General features: G+C 36.3%; 2 protein-coding genes across 2 annotated transcripts; both read right to left on the bottom strand.

Moving 5' to 3' along the window:
• Positions 1-1,162: 1,162 nt before the first annotated feature.
• Positions 1,163-2,667, bottom strand: LOC108680043. The gene is made up of 2 exons (XM_018168808.2): positions 1,554-2,667; positions 1,163-1,320 (listed from the first exon to the last, which is right to left on the bottom strand). Exons 1-2 carry the CDS (start codon positions 2,197-2,199, stop codon positions 1,268-1,270), a joined length of 699 nt encoding a protein of 232 aa, XP_018024297.1. The 5' UTR covers positions 2,200-2,667; the 3' UTR covers positions 1,163-1,267.
• A 9,063-nt stretch (positions 2,668-11,730) lies between these two features.
• LOC108680042 lies at positions 11,731-13,928 on the bottom strand. Its single transcript, XM_018168807.2, has 3 exons — positions 13,774-13,928; positions 12,617-13,430; positions 11,731-12,368 (listed from the first exon to the last, which is right to left on the bottom strand). Coding segments are annotated over exons 1-3 (1,278 nt in total). The 5' UTR covers positions 13,775-13,928; the 3' UTR covers positions 11,731-11,905.
• Between the last annotated feature and the right edge of the window lie 7,546 nt (positions 13,929-21,474).

Here is a 21,474-nt window from a genome sequence, read left to right on the forward strand (position 1 = left end):
GTGCACGTTTAAAAAATTTCAAGAAAGAATTTTCAAAACTTAACAAATATAACAGCGTTGTGAAGAAGAAAAAACCGCAACTACTATCAAGCAGGAATAAGCAGTATATCAAGTACTGAATAATGTGTCTAAAATCTACGTGTACATTTCGTCATAGATACGAATAGGTTCCAAGCCATGCATAGAAATATATAAGGCTCAACGAAGGCAACTTTGTGATTTGAGTTCTATTAATTTAAGCTCAAAAATAATACCTGAGCAACCATAATCCTTGAGCTGACTAAATATATAAAGAATAAAAGGCCTCATTATCAATTGTGTTCGATTAATTTAAGAATAAAAATAAGAATATATTCAGCACCAATATAATGATTGCGAATTTTTAAACCAGTAGCATAAATTCGGCGAAAAGTTTAATTACGCAAACATAATCTAAGAGCTGATTAATCTTGATTAAATATAAAATATGTATAATAATAATATATAAAAAATATATACATAAATACTAAATTTATCTTAATAAAATGTTTTCAATTAATTTAAGTTAAAAAATAAGACATTTTCAGCACCTATATATTGACTAGAAACTTTTCTGAGCATCAAAAATTTGGCAAAAATTTAAATTATGCAACCATAATCTTTGAGCTGACGAAACTACTGGTCCCATTACCTCACCAGCAAAAAAATCGCATTAACTCACCAACACAGCTTTCCTTGTGAGGAACCATTTATTTAACTCAGCACCCAAGCATTTGGAATAATTTTTGGTCCTCAGCACACCGAATCATCGGTCATTCCATTCAAATACGACTACGTTTTCCGACTTAATTGAGATGAGTTCAAGCATGCCTCCCCCTTCCTTCCATTGGTCATTCCACTCAAACTTGACCGCGCAATCCGCATTAATTGAGATGAGTTCAAGCATGCCTTCTACCGGTCATTCCACTCAAACTTGACCGCGCAATCCGCATTAATTGAGATGAGTTCAAGCATGCCTTCTACCGGTCATTCCACTCAAACTTGACCGCGCAATCCGCATTAATTGAGATGAGTTCAAGCATGCCTTCTACCGGTCATTCCACTCAAACTTGACCGCGCAATCCGCATTAATTGAGATGAGTTCAAGCATGCCTTCTACCGGTCATTCCACTCAAANTATTTGCTTTAATTGAGACCAGTTCAAGCATGCCCCTCTCGCCGACCTTGCGCCAAGTCTTGGTGGTCATCGTTGCTTTTTCAGACACTAGTTTCTTCAATCGGTGCTCGATTATTTGCACGTCTTTCTTGTGGTCCAGGCACAGTTGGTAGGGACATAAAGTTCTGTGAAGAAAGAAACATTGGTTCATGACAACAAATTTTCAATCTCGCTTATAGAACGTAAATCACGAGATAATAATATACTGAAACATCGTATGAAAGAAATGAGCTATGAATCAATGAAGAAACTTTAAAAAGTTATATTTTTCAAAAGGCTCTTATTGGTAAAATCACGCCACAGTTAAACTATAACAGAATGCATGTTATGCAAAAAGTAAACATCAGAAGTAAATTACTTAGTGTACAACTTTTTGACGATGTTGAGAGCCCAAGGAAAAGAGGCCCGAGTGATGCGACCAAAACACAAATGAACTCCAGAGTACGTGGATGTTGATGGTTTCCATCGACCGTTTCCAAGAGTGTTACTTTCCTCAAACTCATGCATATAGGGAGGCTTCCTGGAGTTATGAAAAGCAAGCAGAAGGTGAAGCTGCTCCAGATGTTGAACATTCGAATAGAGAGTTTAATGAAGGCCTTAAAGTCTTTGAGTGAAGATATTCGTAGCTTCAGTGTTTTCAAGTACTTGAAACTTGAAAGATGTTTCACGCCTTCGGAATTGATTGTTCCAGTAAACTCAATTAGGTTCGTCCAGCCAACGAGGCTGACTAAATATCTCTCTGATCTACCTCCATCGTTTTCGTAGTGATTCTGGATGTTGAAACACATGTTTATTTTCTTGCATATCCGTCGGCTGAGGGCCAACTTTACTTCTGACAAAGTTTTTCCCAAGGAGCAAAGATCGTCACTTGCTACGTCGGGGTTAACGTCACCGTGTAAATCAATCCTTAGTTCAAGCAGGTTTGTGACGCAGCAGTGCTGCAGGAGTAGCATTCCAGCCAGCACAGTGTCAGCATTCAAACACCATTCTTCTTCAGGCAACATACCCGCAATTCGAGTGCAGAAAGACTGCTTGCAGTTGTCGACAAACTGGATCTCTTTTCTATATGTGCGTGTGTGTCTTTCCGCGATCAACTGAGAAAAAAGTTGAAATCTTTCTTAGATAAAGTTGATGCTCTCACATCGGTGATGCCAGCAGCTTGCTTACGTACACAAAATTCTTCAGCAGTTTTCTTGCAAGGGTTGGACTTTCTAACCCCCGAGGTTGAAAAAAATTGCCTCGCACTTTCTTTACATTCATGTTTGTCACGGCCAATCATTTGGATCGCGGAAATGTTTGCACGAGATGTGTGATTCTCGAAAATTTTTTGTGCATCACACAGGAATTTGGGACGCGTGGTCAACAGGACCCTATTGGATTTTGATTGTAAGAATTTTGCAATGTCTTTAACAAGCATCACATTTTCATCTTTTTCTGCATCAAATCAATCAATGAGGTAGAGCATATTAAGATTCAGAAGATAATCTGGCACATTGCCAAAGATTTTTTTACCAGCGTGAGTAGAATTTACAGAATTAGGCAGGAAAATTTTATCAAGAAACTGCATGAGTGACTTGCATTCTTGATTTGCATCATATCGAGTAGCCCGCATCTCCACCAAGACGACGAGATCAAAAGAATCTAGTCCGTAGTACAGCAATTCTTGAGTAGTTTTCCTACTCTTTTTGTGCCACTCCGAGAAAATGTGATAGCTGAGGGTAGTTTTGCCGCAGCCTCCATTGCCGTGGACGAGCATCACTTGGGGGGGCTCAGTGGTCGTAGAATTGATGGGCAGGAAGATATCTTTGGGAGATAAATTGGATGACTGACGTTTCAGGCATGGAATGGAAAATTTCCATTTTGAAACTTCCCTTAGACTAAGCTCATACTGGCTTCGTCTAAGAAAACTCAGTGGAGGATCTTCAGCAAGCTTCAGTATAGTTTTCTGTCGGTAATCCATAGCATCAAACCTTGGATTGATGCAAGCCATAACTTTATGCATTTTATGCAACTTTATGCATAACTTTATGCATAACTTTATGCATAACTTTATGCATTATACTGGGCCAAAACAATTGACAATTCCTAAATGAGCTGATGCACATTTTAACAGCTGTTTAAAACGACACAGAAGAATTTCAGCATTACAGCTCAAAGAGTTGAGGGGCCCGTAGTGACACACAAGGTTTCTGTACATGAGAATTTCTGCAAATATATTTTTGCATTCTGCACAATACATTTTATGATAAAATTCTGAATCAATTTGAGTGATGAAAGTGTGGTAAATTAGCAAGTCGCATGTATCCAACAGAGGATCAACAGTAAAAATATCTAATCTATTTTCAAAATTTTCGAAGTCTTCGCTTGAGATATCATCACAATTTTTCACCCCAAGTTTCACCCCCATATCACACCAATCAAGAGGAATTGGTTTGCCTCTAAACAGGGATTGGCAGTCTTTGTGACGATACTGCATCCTGAAAATGGCCTCCAAAACAACCTTCCCAACTTCAAAAAGAGTAGCACAGAACAATTCTGTACTGTACAAATCAGCACGAGAAAACTGTCTTCTCTCCTTCCCATTGATCCAAATCTCTCTGTTAAATGCATATTCGTCGGACGAAGTCGGTGAATGGATTGATGTGGATGCCATCTTGGATGGACCTTTAAAGATGCCCAACGTTCTGGAAACAGAATTAGCATTAAAAATCTGAAGTTTTAGTTGTAAATTAACAATTGTAAAACATTATAATCAGTCCCTTATGAAATAATCTGTACATGGCACCAAATTACCATTCCATGGAAAAAAATGTTATGCTTTGACTTGAATCCATCGATCGTTGCTCGAAGTACCAACCCATGAAATTTGATAATCCAGATATCACTTTATTTTCTTTGTATCTATAAGAATGCGTGAACCGTAAAAAATATAATCTAAAATAACAACCGTTAAACCCATCTTTGAACTCCAGTTATGAAATTTGGGGAACATTGTAATTTTTCCGACAATTTAATTCAATTTGGTTTCCAATTAACTATCGATAACATCTTCCCGTGTCACGATGCGTAATGATCCATTAGCGAAACCAGATTTTTCGATTCACTTATTTTAAATATTACGGATGCAATGTTCCCGTGTAATAGAAAACAAGAAACGCACACAGGCGCACAAAACACACATTCCCTACAATCGATATATATTCATTTATACAGAACAAAACATATTTCTTTGTTGAATTATATATCAATGTGAATTCATATTGTCTTGTTTCATCAAAGCATGAAATTTTAAAAATCAGATTTGGTATCTCATCTAATTTATGTTTGTTTCCCGAATATAATTCAAAACATCTTATTTTGAACCATGTCTCACAAAGAGCAAGAGAAATACAGCTTTTAATAACAATTGTTTGCCGATTGTTTCAAAACAATAGTGATGACAAACATTGTTAATTTAAGTGTATTGGACTAGGTTTTAAAAATAGGTTAAGTCTTAATACAAGTAGGAAGTACCACAAAATGCTAGCTTAGAGCTATAAAATCACTAAAGAATTTACCTTGAAAACAAAATGAAGACCTTTGATTTAATACCCTCCCCAGGACTGTAATATTGTAATCATTATTAAATCTGAGATGGTAAAAACAAATCAATCAAAGGCGGAGTATACTGTAAGATGTGATTGTTTTAAATAATGTGAGCAATTGCATATTATTAAATACAATGAGCACGAGTTTTTCTTACGTCACTCTTGAGTGATTTCGACTATATAGCTAAAGTTGTAAATATTAGAAAGTAAGTCTATAACAATAATAATATTGTCACAGCATTCACTTGTTATGTGATAAATGAATGCCAAATCCTCACAATATATCTTGAAATCTTTCTTCTAAGATTATCGATAAACTATTTCACGAACCACAACGTATATACAATAAATTACAATGAATAAAAGCTAGAAATTAGACCACTAAATCAAGTGAAGAATAAGGAGCGAAGGTTTACAGCAAACGTGTCAAAGTGCACACAGATGTGAGAGTAGAAACAACTGGAGCAAAAACATTTCTGTAACCATCTCACTATCAGCTGATAAGCATACACGTTCCTTATCAGAGGAAAAACAAATAACTGCAGTATATGCGTTGCGCTCGATTGATATAAAACTCGATATTATAAAACTCCATAATGAGCCTTGAGTAGAAAAAACTACATCGTCATCTAAGACTTGCTGAACAATAAAAAAGGCAACTTTAATGATACTTCCACGAATCGATCCGCGATTCAAGAGGAAATGCGCTCATCAGCTACCTATGAATATTTATCATCTATCTAGCCCTATTATTGTGGGAGAAAATATTACGTGAATTTATTCTGCTGCTCCACCACAACAGTCCGGGCTTTAATTACTTACTTCGCTACGTCTTCTCGCAGCGATATTTCAATAAACCGGATCCTGAGGAATGATTAAAAAACTTGTAATAATCATATCTTCATAGATACGTATTTGACACTGCGCTGTCTTAGCTGCGCCGACTGAGCAGCCTTTGCCTTATACGCTCATATAAACTGTAACATACAACACACATCGGGGTCAACGGCTTGTTTTGTGAAAAAAAAAATTCCTAAAACTTTTACGTATCGTTTTTCCTGAGCTTCCCAATAGGTTTAGGACTCTATAGTGGATTGCAGTAATTTCTGTTCACATGCGATCGTATGCGACCTATGAACGAACCGATCAATTTCCACCAGTATTGACGAGTATATACCAGTATATGCCGTATACGTATACCAGTATATGCTGTATAACAGTATACGTATACCGGTATATGCCCTAGCTATAGGTATGTCGTAAACGAAAGCCGAGGTGACTCGTTGAGTCATTCAGAGCTTTATTCAACAAGAACGCAACATAGGGAAACAAAATTACTTTACTATAAAACCAGTAAAACGATAACGTGAAGGGAATATATTCATATCTGAATATCATATAAATACATAAACTAATTACAAAATACTTATAAGAAGAACAGTAGTTATAAGTATTGATCGTACGAGAGTCGAGCCAATTCTAATAATAGTCATTAGTTCCAGAGCGAAGCCACTCACTGGAATAAACTATAGTACGGAATACGATGTACATGTGAGCGCTTCAATCAACAGTAATTACGCGACACTACACAAGTTTAAAGCTAGTTGAATTTATCGCTTGGATTGCTAAAAAAATATAACTCAGTACTCACTGCAGTGAGTGACAGAGAGCGCATTTTCTCGTCGACGAAAAAACGTAGTCACGGACAGACAGACGGACGGACATGACGAGCACAATAGCGCTTTTTTCCATAAGTGAGAAAATGCACAACAAATAAATATTTCAATGGATTGCAGTCACGATATGAATTGGTATTAAATGCAGTGGGCTGCTCTGTGAAGGGTTCGTTCGTTCATACGACTTCGACGTCGGTTAGGGAGTTGGAAATATAGTAATTTCTTATGATTGTGTACATAGGATTATTGTACAAATATTTGCCAGAAATTGACGCATACTCGATTTTCTGTAATAAATAAGTAACCTTATAGAAGAGGTGGCAAATTTTCGCTCGAAATGGAGCCCTGAGTATCGGGTTCAAACCTCAGTTGGCTAAGAAAATTATGCAATTTCCAGAATTGGTGGCATGTAAAAGCCTTTTTTAGAATAATGCCAGCATTATTTTACAATTATGCCATCATATATTCGACTAGCATCATATATTCATATAAGTTCGACTAGCAAGTTGTGTTGAGAATTAGAACTTATGGACTTCATTCGTCTTGAAGATAAGTAATTCAGAAAGATAGGTAATCAAGCCCGCTATGCCGTCACACATTTTGAGAAAAAATATATTGTCTTAATGAAAAATTCATACATCAACCCTTATCAGAGAGGTGTATGGGAAACTTGAATTTCACGATCGTCAATTTAGAACTTCTACATGGCGCGTCAGGCCATAAACTGGGACAATACACGAAGGTATTATCGTTACGATCGATTAAGAACTCGAGGTCGAGCAGTTCTTAAGACTCTGCATCAACGCGCTCAGCTGCGTTGGTCGCTTACGGAGTTTCTTAACTATTACTAGGTTCAATAACTGCCCTTATAAATAAGATCCAAGTTTGAAATTTGGAATGCTATCTTGGCTAATTATTTTCAATACGTAGACATTAACATGAATTATGTAAACTTTTTATTTCAACCGTTATCAGGGAGGGAAACATTTTGCACCCCGATGTTCGTAAAGCGTGCGACTTTTCTAACATTTTCTTGATATACGTCGGTTTAACTATTTATTCTTCATTGATCGCTACCTCGTCCTTTGTAATGAGTGCGGTGACAGCACGTGGCGGGGTGTGTGCCGTACATTACCCTTTGCGGTCTACAGCTTCTTTCACACAAGCCTCTTGAAAGCCTGGGGCTGTCAATGAGGCGGAGGCTGAAATTAAGCTTTCTGGTCAAGTTTTCTCTAAACGCACAAACAAAATAATTTCATTTGGCATTGGCGTTTATCAGTGAACGGTAAACGGTAGAAGTAAAGGAAGGTTAATGAGCCGTTTTTGGTTATTCATAGCACCCTCGAATACAACGGATATTTAGATAATGAATTGCCTAAAGTTACATCAAGAATAACATACAAGTATACTAAGAATAAAGTTTTATTATATTTGTGAAGTAGTTGAAGTTATTTAAATTTGCAAGCGCAGTCATTAAATGTCAGAGTTAAATCTAAGAACAATATATTTATGCTCATTTAATAGAAAAAAAAAAACAATGCAATTTCTTAATCCACGTTTCAATTTAAAATTCCAAGTCCTATTCCATTCCGAAGTAAAATTCATGGGCGCATAAATTTCTGAACACAATCTCAAAAAATTCCGTTGGGAATTCGCATGTAAAACTTGTCATCAAAGTAAATATTGGGCATATATGTAAATTATGAGAAATTGATAAAATGATGACCTTATAACTTTAAGAAAGATACAGAACCACGCTTGCATTTGCTAGGAGTTCAAAAATAGAAAAATGTCGAAATATTCCATGGCCGCTGTGTTTGCCTGCAGAATCGGTCTAATGATCAAGAAACAAACAAAACGCAGCTGGAAAATGTTGCCAGACAATACGCAATGCATTGAAATTCTACACAATGACACTCCCTTCTATAGAATTTCTTTGAAACTCAACGAGTTTAGGGTTTGAAGTATTTTCCGAAGCTAAATTACGTAGAAGAGGCGAACATTGAAATCATGAAAGGATCTTAAATGAATGAGGAACTTGGGTTTAAACGAATTTGACTTCATATCCTTTCCATAAATAAATTACTTTTATATTCTGTATTTTAAAATTTTCGGGTATTTCAAGAGAATTATTTGGTAGTTCAACATAAAACATCCTACAACTCATAAAAATTATAACTTTACCTAAATATTTATTGAGATCGAGGACTAAATCACATTGTTTTAGTCTTGCCAGCAAAATTTGAGTGACAAATTTTAGAGTGAAGTTATCGTTACAGTATCTACCGAATCAGTAACGCGGTTGCCTCGAATCATTCATGTTGTTGTCAGAAAAAGTTTAAGAATTCAATATCAGAGATCAATAATTCTCATCTGGTATTAAATAAATTAAGTTTTATGAAATGAAGTCTTTCCTTAATGCATTTTTATTTGGTACTCAAAACTCTCACGAAATATAAACAATTCCTCAAACTCTACATTTTTCATTTGCGTGCCTTTGCAAAAACTGACGAAGCTCTTTACTTATTTTTCCTTCAATCAACGCTGCTGAAAACGGCGATATTCGTGCTAAGTCATCATTCAATTTTGATTATTCGCATTGTGTATTCTGTCTTTGTTCGTGTTTTTATATCCATTCTCTCTACGTTGCCTGTAACGTCCCCACTCTTTTCATCTTTATTTTAAAATTTTAATCACCAACAGCCGATATTCTTAATTTTTATTCCACATTCAGAAAAAATTTCCCTTTAATTCCCTTAGCGACCTTCTCCTTCTAATGATCATCACATTTACTCGACTGTCAGCGTCATCACATATACTCGACTGTCAGCGGAAGCTGGAGAACTTTACGTTTTAATCTGTGATGCTTGAGGCGAGTGGACTGATTGCTTTGGCAAGACCATCGCCCGTGTTTACCCTGAGAGGGAACTCAGTTTACCGACTTCAAAAGCCTCCAGGCAAAGCTCCAACTGAATGCTTTTTGAGAGCCAGCAGCTCCAGCAGACACGTGTCGTCAAACATGTCAAGATGAGGAACGCAAACCCTGCACTCGCGCGATTATCAAGCATTTCCATCGTTACTGGCTTTCAATTAGTTTAGAAATACCGTCCCAACGGATGGCATTACACGTAGATTGAAATTAACCGAGCATAAATGTAAATCAACATGGCATCCTTTATATAGGATAATTCAAATTTTATTAGAATAATTGCTACTTTTTCTTTAATATAATTTTATTAAATTTTAAAAATTATCATTTATTCAACATTAATTACTAAATTAATTTAATATTTAATTATTAAATAGTTCACTTGTTTCATCAGAGTTGTGTGCGTTAAATTTGACCTGAGTATTGATTCTAACACTTATGTACGATAGTAAACATGAATTTCAGTGTGAATTCTGAATTTATAATTTCTGCTGCATATCATACGCAGAAGATATTTAGATTAAGAACCATAATGATATGGCGTGCCATACTGCTCACTTCCATGCAGCAAACGTGGTTCTTAGTATCATTAATAATTAAACTTTTACCGTATTTTATGGTCTCTAATCGTGTAGCAAGCCCTTCACAGCTGCACCAATATAGCACTATCAGCTTTAGTAATAGCATTATTCGTTGAATATTTTTATTGGGCTTCATTTGAAAAGAAAGAATTATTGTTATTATTATTACACGTGGCTCGAAGAGATATGTGTAATAATTCTATATATGTACAGGGCCCATAGAAATATGATCACAGGGAAATAGTATTTTTGCAGTCGAACAAGACAATTTCAATCAAAAGTGATATTTCGCAACAAAAGTTTATTTCAGTGGCAGACCTGAGTTAGTTGTTTGATAATATTTTTTATTATTAATTTACTTGAAAATTGTTTTCAATTCATAATTCTGACGCATTTTTTCATGTGATGCCCAATTTTGGGATAATTTCTATGATATTTCGAGATTTTATCAGAGTCCGCCGCTGGATACTCGGCGTGATGTCCGTCAGTGTCCGCCGCTGGAAACTCGGTGCGATGTCCGTCAGTGTCCGCCGCTGGAAACTCGGTTCGATGTCCATCAGTGACACCACTGGATACTCGGCGCGAATTCCGTGAGTGTCCGCTACTGGAAACTCGGCGTTATTTCCATCAGTGTCCGCCACTGGAAACTCGTCTCGATGTCCGTCAGTGTCCGCCACAGCGGATGGATGTCGCGCTGTCCTCCATGGAAGAGGCGCGGGCGCTGAGAGCGTTGCGGTGTCGGCGCGCCGGTCGAGCGACAGAGCGAGACGCCCTCGCGCTTAGGGAAGCTGTGCCGAAATTAAGTGTGAGCTTCAAGCTCATCACTTGTGACACTGAGCGCTAGTTCACTCTGTGAAATTAACGAGATTTTGTCCAAATTTCAATACTCGTATGTTGTTCATCTTCAAGATCAACACTTGTGACGCTGAGCGATAGTTCACTCAGTAAAATTAACGAGATTTTGTCCAAATTTCAATACTCTTATGTTGGTCATCTTCGAGCTCATCATTTGTGACGCTGAACGCTAGTTCACTCAGTTAAATTAAAGAGATTTTGTCCCAATTGCGATGCCCTTTCAGTCTTATGTTGGTCATCTTGGCCAAGTTCGGCTCGGAAAAAATGTATTAGTGCTATACGCAGCAAGTGTATCAATATTTGGACAATATGACTCATTATTTACTGAGTGATTGATGATTACAGCTTCACGTTTAGATTCCATACAATCAAATATTTTAACCTTGAACGACCATCTCCGATAACTGTGCTCGAATAATAAGCACCGTGTCGTCTTTTTTTAATTAATTAAAGTAGATTTCTACTTAGTATTGATTTAAATGATTTATTTCTGGAATGTCTCTTCCAATTATCTATGTTTCTAAAGTTGATTTATTAGAAAAAAAACAAGTTTTAATGCATACTCAATCATCAAGAATGACTTTTATGTATAATATTACCGTAAATTATGTAGGTGTCATTATTTGACCGATATAGCTATTACATGGACTTTTTGACCAATTAATACAATATATGCATACTGAGTGACTACAATATTTGAAATTGCTGTCATCGAGATGACTTCCAACAATGACTGACAAGTTGACAACTTCAATGAAATGTGATAGACTAATTATTATTTTTTTGCGGTATAGCAATAGAGTTTCTCGGTAACGCAATCGCAAGCTGTACTATATGGCAGAAACGGTAATATCGATATGACATGGTAGAGTACCCAAGGTAGTTAGAGGAAATTGATGAAATGAGAAACGAAATAAACATCTTTATTTGTCATAGTCTCAACAGCTCGTGAAAGCCATTGATCGTCATTAACTGCACTCACCTTATATACTGTACTACCCGATGTGTTACATGTCAAATACGAGTACTAGAACTATTATATCAACCCCTAGACATTTATTTTTCTTGTAAACACAAAATGGTTAGTTTTTAATGACTCCAGCTTCGATCATTTCATCGATCATCTGCAGTGTCATAGTATTCAAAGTTCGGTTCGTTTCGAACTTTTTCCTCATGATTTCTTCCAGCATACGGTTTTCGCTATCAGTCTTCTTCTTGATGAAAATGTCCACGTCAAAAACATCATCTGAATCTTCGTTGACCATGGGAATCATCATGAGACCAGAAATGAGCCCAAATTTTTGCTTGCTTTTGAACTCATCCTTGAGTTGATTCAGAGTGAGCTTGGAGTTTGATCCGGCAGCTTTCAATACACATTCGTAACTTGATTGGTACACTGACAACACGGAGTCTAAGTTTTGTTTTCTGATACCCTCATCTAAACTTGAGTAGAACAAGTAGTTGAGGTCCAACGCTAACGAACCAACGCGGTTGAACTGGAAATCTAAGAATTTGCATTCGACCGCTTTTCCAGCGTTGTCATACCTGTAAAAATTTTAAATTAAATGATAAGTAATCAAGCATTTTTCAAATGTAATATTCGTTTTTAGATAGTATCTAGCACAAACGGTTACTTCTTTATAAGTTTAAATAACTGCCTTTGTAATTGGTACTGACGGAGGCTGTATCTACATTCAAAACTACTCAAAATGGTCGTTAAAAATGGAAGTACAAAAATTACATCATTACTTGTTTCATCTTCTTGAAATTAAAACCCAAACAAACGAACTCGCCTGAAAAGAAAGTTATTCGTCCAGGCATCTCCGTGACAGATTGAGGTGAATTCTTGTGAGGAGAGCAACATTTGGTCATAGAAAATTTCATGTGCAGTAGTCAGGCACTCTTTGAAGAATTTTGCTGCTCCTTCGTAGCCAGGATTGGAGGTGGCTGCTACGATTCCCGTGCAAATGAAAGTTTTGAAGAAATCCTCGAAAGAAGCCAGGTCACCTTCTTCTTTGAATATGTAGAAAGGATCTTTCAAGCATGGCCAAATTTTCCTGATGTCTTCTGCCTTGTAATTATTTTTCGTCAGGTAGAGGTTTGATATTGCATGGAGATGTGCGAGTTCTCTGCAAACGAGAGATAAGTGTTCCATGTCGAGAGAAGTTTTGCGGTTGTAAAGTTTGAAACCACCACATCTCAGGTCTTCTAGGAACAAAACTTTCAAAGATTCCTTTTCCACGCATAAATAACACTTTGGGATTTGCAATGTATGCTGTCCAATGGATTTAAGCTCTTTGTTCAAAGCAGGAATGACTTTCGAGTAGAAGTCGAATTCTTTCATGTAAAGATATTCACTGAAACTTGACAAAGATGACGACTGATTGCGAGCCGCTTTAACAATGAACGAAATTTCTTTAGTTTCTGCATCCAAGTTGTAGACGACTAATATACTGGTGAGAGTACCCAAGTAATTGTCGCCTTTTTTGATGAAATCTCGTACTTCATAGCTTTGAAATTTTGCTTCGGAACCCACGGCTTCTGTGAGCGCCGTTATCACGTCTGTGCTGCAGATGAAATCATACTCAAACTCGTCGTCCTGTGTCACTGTAAAAATCGTTATTAAATCAATAACACATTATGAATCGTAGGTAACTGTCGTTACAAGGAAAGAATTGCTTTTGTGACGTCAAAGTATGATAGGCTTTTTTGATTGGCAAGAGTTAATTCATTGGAAAATTAAAAAAATAGAAATTGAGCTAATAAGATTATTCAGCATTCATGTATGAAACATTCATTAATGTATACGTGATAATAAAAATTATTTCAAAATAATTTACCCCTAAGAATAAAGCCTATTGATACATTTCATAGATACTTTCATAGATACAAAATACTGTCAGCTGTAGACAAAAAAACTATCGAAATAAACACTCGACCATAGCCTTACTTTCAGCTGCCAATGTCGTCGAAAACTTTTCAGAGCCGCAATACACTTAATAAATTGATAAGCCAAGCTTCAAGATTCTTAGGAAATTAAGAGCAATTATTTGTACGTAAACCTAATATTTTCCACCACAACGATGTAATGGTTAATGCTCTCGCCACCACCGCTACAGCACAAATAACCGTTTCATCTTATATAGCACAGCATAGATCGTCTACTGATAAAGTATCAAGATGAAGAATACGATCATGTCTCATGATTACTTGAAGCGAGATAAAGCAACGAGTCCTCATTGGCCCTTATTCACTATCTCGTATATTGAAATTTATTTTCTTATTACTGAGAGAAGCTGGTGCGCCAGAATCAGTGTGCACGGATGCTTGTACTCAACAATTTTCACAGCCATCGTACGATTAAGCATGATAGTATAAGTTCAGTTTTTTTTTACAGATTGTTGCGAGTCTTTGCTGGCTATTGGCTGATGGTGTGTCGCGGGGCAATGATTCGACCACACCTGGTCGCAAAAAGAATTTTCTCGAGAATTTTAGATAGGCTATCTTGCTAATCACGATGACTATCCCGTAGCAAAATATGTTATCATTCTTATTTAAAAAAAGCAGAGCATAAAATCGTTTTTATTCGTACCATATCACACCCGAGGTTACGATATTTATTTTATATTTATCATCAATGTTTTTTATTTTATATAATCAATATTTTACGATAAAAATTGATTTGGTTCAGAATACGCCTCACAAAGCTTAGGAAATTTATATCGAAAATCTTGATTATGATTGGAAGTTTTCGAAATGTTAGTGTTTGGAAGAAATTATTAGATGGTTTTCTGTACTTTTTTATCGTTATATGCAATGAAAAAAAACATTTGAGTTTTGAAAAATTAAGGATACGGAATCGAAATTCCCCTTTCCTTCCAAACTTTACCAATGCGATGAAATCGAAAGACAAAATCAAATATTGAAAGACAAAGTTATTGAAATATTGAAAGACGAAGTGATTGAAATATTGAAAGTCAAGGTGATTGAAATATTGATAGACGAAGTTGTTAAGTAATGTGTGGAATAATGATACTATCTTCGTGACCATTTTTAATCTTAGAAGGCCATCACTATGCGGTTGTTGTGGCTTGTTTATTTAAGATTTATGCAAGCCTGTGGGTACTCCTAATCAAGGGCCCTTCTTGTTATCAGTTGAATAGCTTATTGCTATCAATTAATGACCACCATACCAAGGACGGGGCACCGAATAGCTAATATACTGTCTATGTTTGATTTTCACTCCAAAGCAAATGCATCGGTTTAATTAACATGAATGTTAATAAACATCTTTTCACTATTGAATCCCTGCTGGCACGTATTTTTAGCGCATTTTCTCATTTATGGAAAAAATGCACTATTGTGTTCGCCATGTCCGTCTGTCTGTCTGTCCGTCCGTGACCTCAAGTTTTCGTCGACGCGAAAATGCGCTCTCTGTCACTCACTGCAGTGAGTACTGAGTTATATTTTTTCTCTTTGTCTATTTACGAATAACTTTATTTATTTGCGATTAGAAATTATTCAAATCTATTAATTATTAAATCTATCAATACTGACCTCGACAGTGCGACAAGGTCAGGTCCTGAAAACTCTGTGAACTGAAATATATAATCAGCCAGGCTTTTCTTAGATTTATTTTTATTTTCCGAGTTTTTCTGGTGATTAACTCCAACTCTTCTCGGAGCTCTTTAATTCGTTTAAAGAGAGCACTAGTTGGTTTAATTTGCATTTTGTTTTGTGCCGGAGTAGTAATTAGGTTCATTATTTGTCGAGGCCATGCATAATACACGCATTAAACCATACAAAGAAAATTTGACTGATTGGGGACTTTATTAATGTTAACTTTTAAAATTTTACTTATTCAGTAAAAGGCGAAAGCTCGAACGAAAATTCTAGCAGGTTGATGATCAAATAAATCAAGCTATTATTAATTACTAAACACAAATCGATTAATAAATTTGTTTCTCATCTCGAATGACGGTTAATTGCACTGAAATTTTCTCATAGAAACATGAACCTAGACAGCTAGGTTATCGAGCGTGATGCAACTGCCAGAACGAAAATATAAAAAAAACTTTTGTTACAAAATTTATGGGATTTTTACGATTGATGAATTATCAGTAAATAACAATTTTCCTCACAGTATTTTGGGCGTGGCGTCATATATAACTGTTCATGAGATTAAAATTATCCTGACGTTATTGTTAATCTCGCTGTCTGTTGAAAAATTAGTCAGCATATGAAACTGCTATAAGAAACCCCATCCAAATGACAAATTTTCAATTCACATTTTCTCTGACACATTTTCAATGCACATCTTCAATGCTCATTTTCGATGAACATTTTCAATTAACATTTTCTATGCACACTTACAAGGCACATTTTTAGAGCACATTTTCAATGCACATTTTGAATGCACATTTTCAATGCACATTTTCAATTCACATTTTCAATGCACATTTTCAATTCACATTTTCAATACACATGTTCAATGAACAGTTTCAATGCACATTTTCAATTCACATTATCAATTCACATTTTCAATGCACATTTTCAATTCACATTTTCAATGCACATGTTCAATCCTTAGTATCCTTAGTATCCTTAGTATTTGTTTGGGACACAGCAGTCCCAGGCCACGATGGATCGCCGCCTCTGATTATAGTTCATCCGCCCTCATTTGGGCCACCTGATGCACGATGCTGTTGCTTGCTTCTCGACACATTTTCAATGCACATTTTCAATGCACATTTTCAATTCACATTTTCAATGCACATTTTCAATGCACATTTTCAATGCACATTTTCAATTCATATTTTCAATGCACATTTTATCTGACACATGAATGCTGTTCCAGTTCGTCCGTCATCCGCTCTGTCCTCGATCACATCCTCTCTTTCTCCACGCTTCCCTTATATTGTATTGCCAATTCACTCATTTTTCAAATCAAAATTATTAATAATTAAATTCTCTTCTTTTGGAAATTAAAAATTGTAAAGATATTTTAAAGCAATCCGTCCTGTAACTTTTAAAATTACTATCTACAACGCTAGAATTTTCGTCAGTTTAAGTTGTCTTGCCACAAGTCATCGCGAACTCCAATCTCATCTCTCGCAACTGCCTTCATAGTATAGTATATGTAATAAAAACATTCTTCTTACCATCCTACACTTCATCCTTCTTTATTTATAATAATAAATATCTGCACTACCTGCATTTTCTCCCGAAAAAAAAAACTCATAAAGCAATGTACTTGCACTCAAATACAAATCTCTTCAAACTCGAGTGATTCCACACATGTCCACAGCGGGCGAGCTAACGATATTATTTAATGCCTATTGACCTCATATTTGATTAGCAGTTTCACCGCAATGCGTGTCACGGAAGTGCATTATTTCACAGTGCACTATTGTGCAAGCGCTACGCATCCAAAACAAACATCCATTGCTGCAGTCTGTGAAAATATTGCAGCCTTTGTTGTAGTCGTGAACTCCGTGACAATGAATGCGATTCCGTAGTATGCTATTCTTTGCCTCATTATTGCATAGTGTTCTTTTAAAGTTTATTGATGTTATAGGAATCATTTCCACGGTATTTTAAAGGTGATTTTTAGGACCAGTTGTGGGTAACGGTCGAAGACTAATAAATAACGGTTAAGAAAACTGTCTTTGCGGTGAAATAAATAACATAAATAATAAATAACGGTTAAGAAAAAACCTTTAAACTGTCTTTGCCCTGTTTCTAATTTGAAGAATATGGAACCTAACATTTATCGCTTGGAATTTAATATTTTCCACGGAAAACTATAACTTGCAATGAGCAGTAATGACAGATAGTGTACTCTCTCAATTTTCATTATTGGACAATACGCATGTCGGCGCACTGCATTACAAACATCTTGCGTTTTTAAAATACTTACCAGCATGAAGCAAAATAAAGAAACTCGATTCGAACTGTTGTTTATTACCAGATTTATTTTATAAATTTGAAACGTACGGCGTTACAATAATCATATATAGCCAGCCTCAGCCCATTATGCATCGGCAGCCTTATACCAGCCATATTAATATAAGAGATACTTTTGACCGTGATTTCAGGTCGAAATACCAGTCATAATTTTCATCAATAATACCATCTTCAACGATACGTTTGCCAGCGATATAAAGGCAATACTTGTGACTGATAAACTTGTACCAGCAATACACTCGTGTCAGATACACCTGTACCAGCGATATACCCGTGTCAGATACACCTGTACCAGCTATATACTCGTGTCAGATACACCTGTATCAGCGATATACCCGTGTGCCGTGTCAGATACACCTGTACCAGCGATATACCCGTGTCAGATACACCTGTACCAGCGATATACTCGTGTCAGATACACCTGTATCAGCGATATACCCGTGTGCCGTGTCACATACACCTGTACCAGCGATATACCCGTGTCAGATACACATGTACCAGCGATATACCAGTGTCAGATACAGCTGCATAACTTATACACTGTATACAGCTGTATATTTTATGCACTGTATATAGCTGTATGACCTATACAGTGTATAAGTATATAATATACAGCGAATAATACACGGCGACGTGTCAGCCGGAATAGAGGAGTCTGGGCTGGAAGAGCGGCGGAGAAGCGCTGCTGTGTTGAGATAGAAAACAAGGGCGGCGCCCGCGGCGGGAGGGGGGACTTCGCTGCTGCTGTTTGCCGACCTGATTGCTTATGGGGCAGCAGCAATCTTCGGCCGAGAATGTTGTGTGCCTGGCAATCTCAGTGTTTTAATACATTGACTTTTGGTGGGGAATATATTATTTCAATTGTGTTTACTGTCATTTTTAAATTTCTTGGGTTCATGGTAATTGGCGTGAGATTTTCGTCAAGAAATTTTAGAAGTGAATGATGTTTGGCAGTAATTGTTAAAAGTCGAAATATGATTATTGATTAGAAATTTTTGGGTAAATGAGTGATTATCAGGCCAAATTCTGGAGAATCCTATCCAAGACGAGTATGTTCGTCTCGATATATTATAGTTTTTCCTTGGTAGAGGAGCAATCATTGACCTAATTTTTCATCACGATAGATTGAAACTAAGAACTTACCAGAATTTACCAGTAAACCATTTTCAGTTATAACTTGAAGTTAATTAACTTATTTTTCAATAGATGTAGAATTCTTGAATGAATCTCTTTCCGCCGTTCCATGTTTAAGGCCGGGTGTAAACCTTGGCTTAAGGCTTAATTTTAGCCGCGGGTAAATTTCTATACAAAATGCATTTAGGAATTTCCCTTCACACATCAATGATCTATTTGTCGTGAGACACCACTCACCAAATGAAGTATTCAAAAAAATCGAAATAGGAAACAAAAACTGTTTCTTTATTTATAATTTTGTATTAATTTATTAAAAGTATACATTTAAAATATGGAAATAAAATGGAAAATAAATATATTTAAATTTATTCCTCTCAGACAAGTAGGCATCAAACAAAATCAAGCGGTGAATGAGCAGAAATTTGAACCGATCCAGTAATTACAGTTTGTATAATACTTTCGAAATCATTCAGAAGTCCCTTAAAATTCTGTATTTAAATGTGAACATATCATCATAATCATATATGCAAGGAAGTACTGTCGGTATCCCAGCCGCGACTTTATACCAACCGAGCTTTATATGAAGATACTTTATACGAGCCGAGCTATATGAAGAACAATGAAGAGAACTCATGATCAATATACCAAGAAGAAAAAAGTGATACCATATACCAGTCTTGGCTGCAGCGAAGGTCTTCTATTGAGACGAAATTGATTTCCAATCAGCGACCGAACTTGACTGAAGACAGCAAAACAAAGGAAGGATCGCGCATGCGTCCTTTCAATTGATATCCTTTGAGGACTCTGATGCTTTACAATAGGAAACAGGCCTTGTATTTGAGCCGCATGCGCTCTTCTTGATTGTGTGTGCTTTTCCTACAGAGGTATTCAAATAGGAATAATATAGATTAATTTAAATATTTTCGCATGTTTATTTCGTTTTTGCTTCCATTAAGCGATGCTATTGTATAGTTAATTCCTACCCTGAAAAATGTTAATGGTAAAGATAGAATTAGTCTATCATGAAGTTTTGACTTCAGTAATTACTTGGCCATTTGCTCATCTAAAACTGGGGAATTTTTTTTCGTCGAAAAATATTTGAAAATAATCAGAGATTTGATTTATCAAAAACATCTAACAAGAGTCATAATTACAGGATTCTTAACGAAAGCAGCTGGAATTTCCAAATATATAATTACGTTTATTTTGATGCTAAAGTGAAAATTCATGATTAATTTTGTCGAAGATTTTCTGAACATTCATGCAAATGTGTAAATTCAACGCATGTATTTTGAACTAATATTCAGATTGCTTACAGGATAACTGGAACAAAGCGACAGCGTCGTCGCGCTAAGGCTTTGTCTTAAGCCTTCCATTTGTTTTAGGATTTGAAGGGATTTCTTTATTGAATTCTTTGACCATTGACTGGCAGGGACAATTGACTTCCAGTCTATTGTCTTGAGCGACGATGAATTTATTGTGCTTATTGATAGATGGGCTTCTCGTCTGAGCCGTGTTGAATAGCGCGTGATTTGCGCGTCGAAGGTTAAATAACGAGCCTGGGGATTTGGGTAGTGAAAGTTAAATAACGAGCCTGGGGATTTGGGTGGTGAAAGTTAAATAACGAGCCTGGGGATTTAGGTAGTGAAAGTTAAATAACGAGCCTGGGGATTTAGGTAGTGAAAGTGAAATAAAGAGACTGGGGATTTGGGTAGTGAAAGTTAAATAACGAGTCAAGGGATTTGGGTAGTGAAAGTTAAATAACGAGCCTGGGGATTTGGGTAGTGAAAGTGAAATAACGAGCCTGGGGATTTAGGTAGTGAAAGTTAAATAACGAGCCTGGGGATTTAGGTAGTGAAAGTGAAATAAAGAGACTGGGGATTTGGGTAGTGAAAGTTAAATAACGAGCCTGGGGATTTGGGTAGTGAAAGTTAAATAACGAGCCTGGGGATTTGGGTAGTGAAAGTTAAATAACAAGCATGGGGATTTGGGCAGTGAAAGTTAAATAACGAGAATGAGGGTTTGGTAGTGAAAGTTGAATAACGAACCTGGGGAATTGGGCAGTGAAAGTTTAATAACGAGCCTGGGGATTTGGATGGTGAAAGTTAAATGACGAGGATGGGGATTTGGCTATTGAAAGTTAAATAACAAGCATTTGGGCAGTGAAAGTTGAATGAGGAAGTAAGTTTGATTGGGACTTTTGATTTAAGAATAGGAATGCCATGTAGAGGGTGATGCAGAAAAAGGATACATTGAGATTTTATATTTCAATTTCTTCATTATAAAACAAATGCTAATGAAATACAAAAAAATCGTGTATGCAAGTGTCATATTTTCGTACTCAGAAACACAACAATACAGTAATTTCCAAGAATTAAATTCATTTTGCTAGTCCAGAGCAATGCCGGAATTTATTAAATTGAACTCATGTCTAGAATTGGCTGCTATGGCTGATAGCCTGTGCCCCACTACACAATATATATTTCAGAATCACGGATCATAGTTCAGGATACTCTAGGATACCCAGTTATAGTTCAGGATGCACTAGGAT

Source organism: Hyalella azteca, unplaced genomic scaffold (assembly GCF_000764305.2).
Source record: "Hyalella azteca isolate HAZT.00-mixed unplaced genomic scaffold, Hazt_2.0.2 contig2632, whole genome shotgun sequence".
Classification (NCBI taxonomy): Eukaryota; Metazoa; Arthropoda; class Malacostraca; order Amphipoda; family Hyalellidae; genus Hyalella; species Hyalella azteca.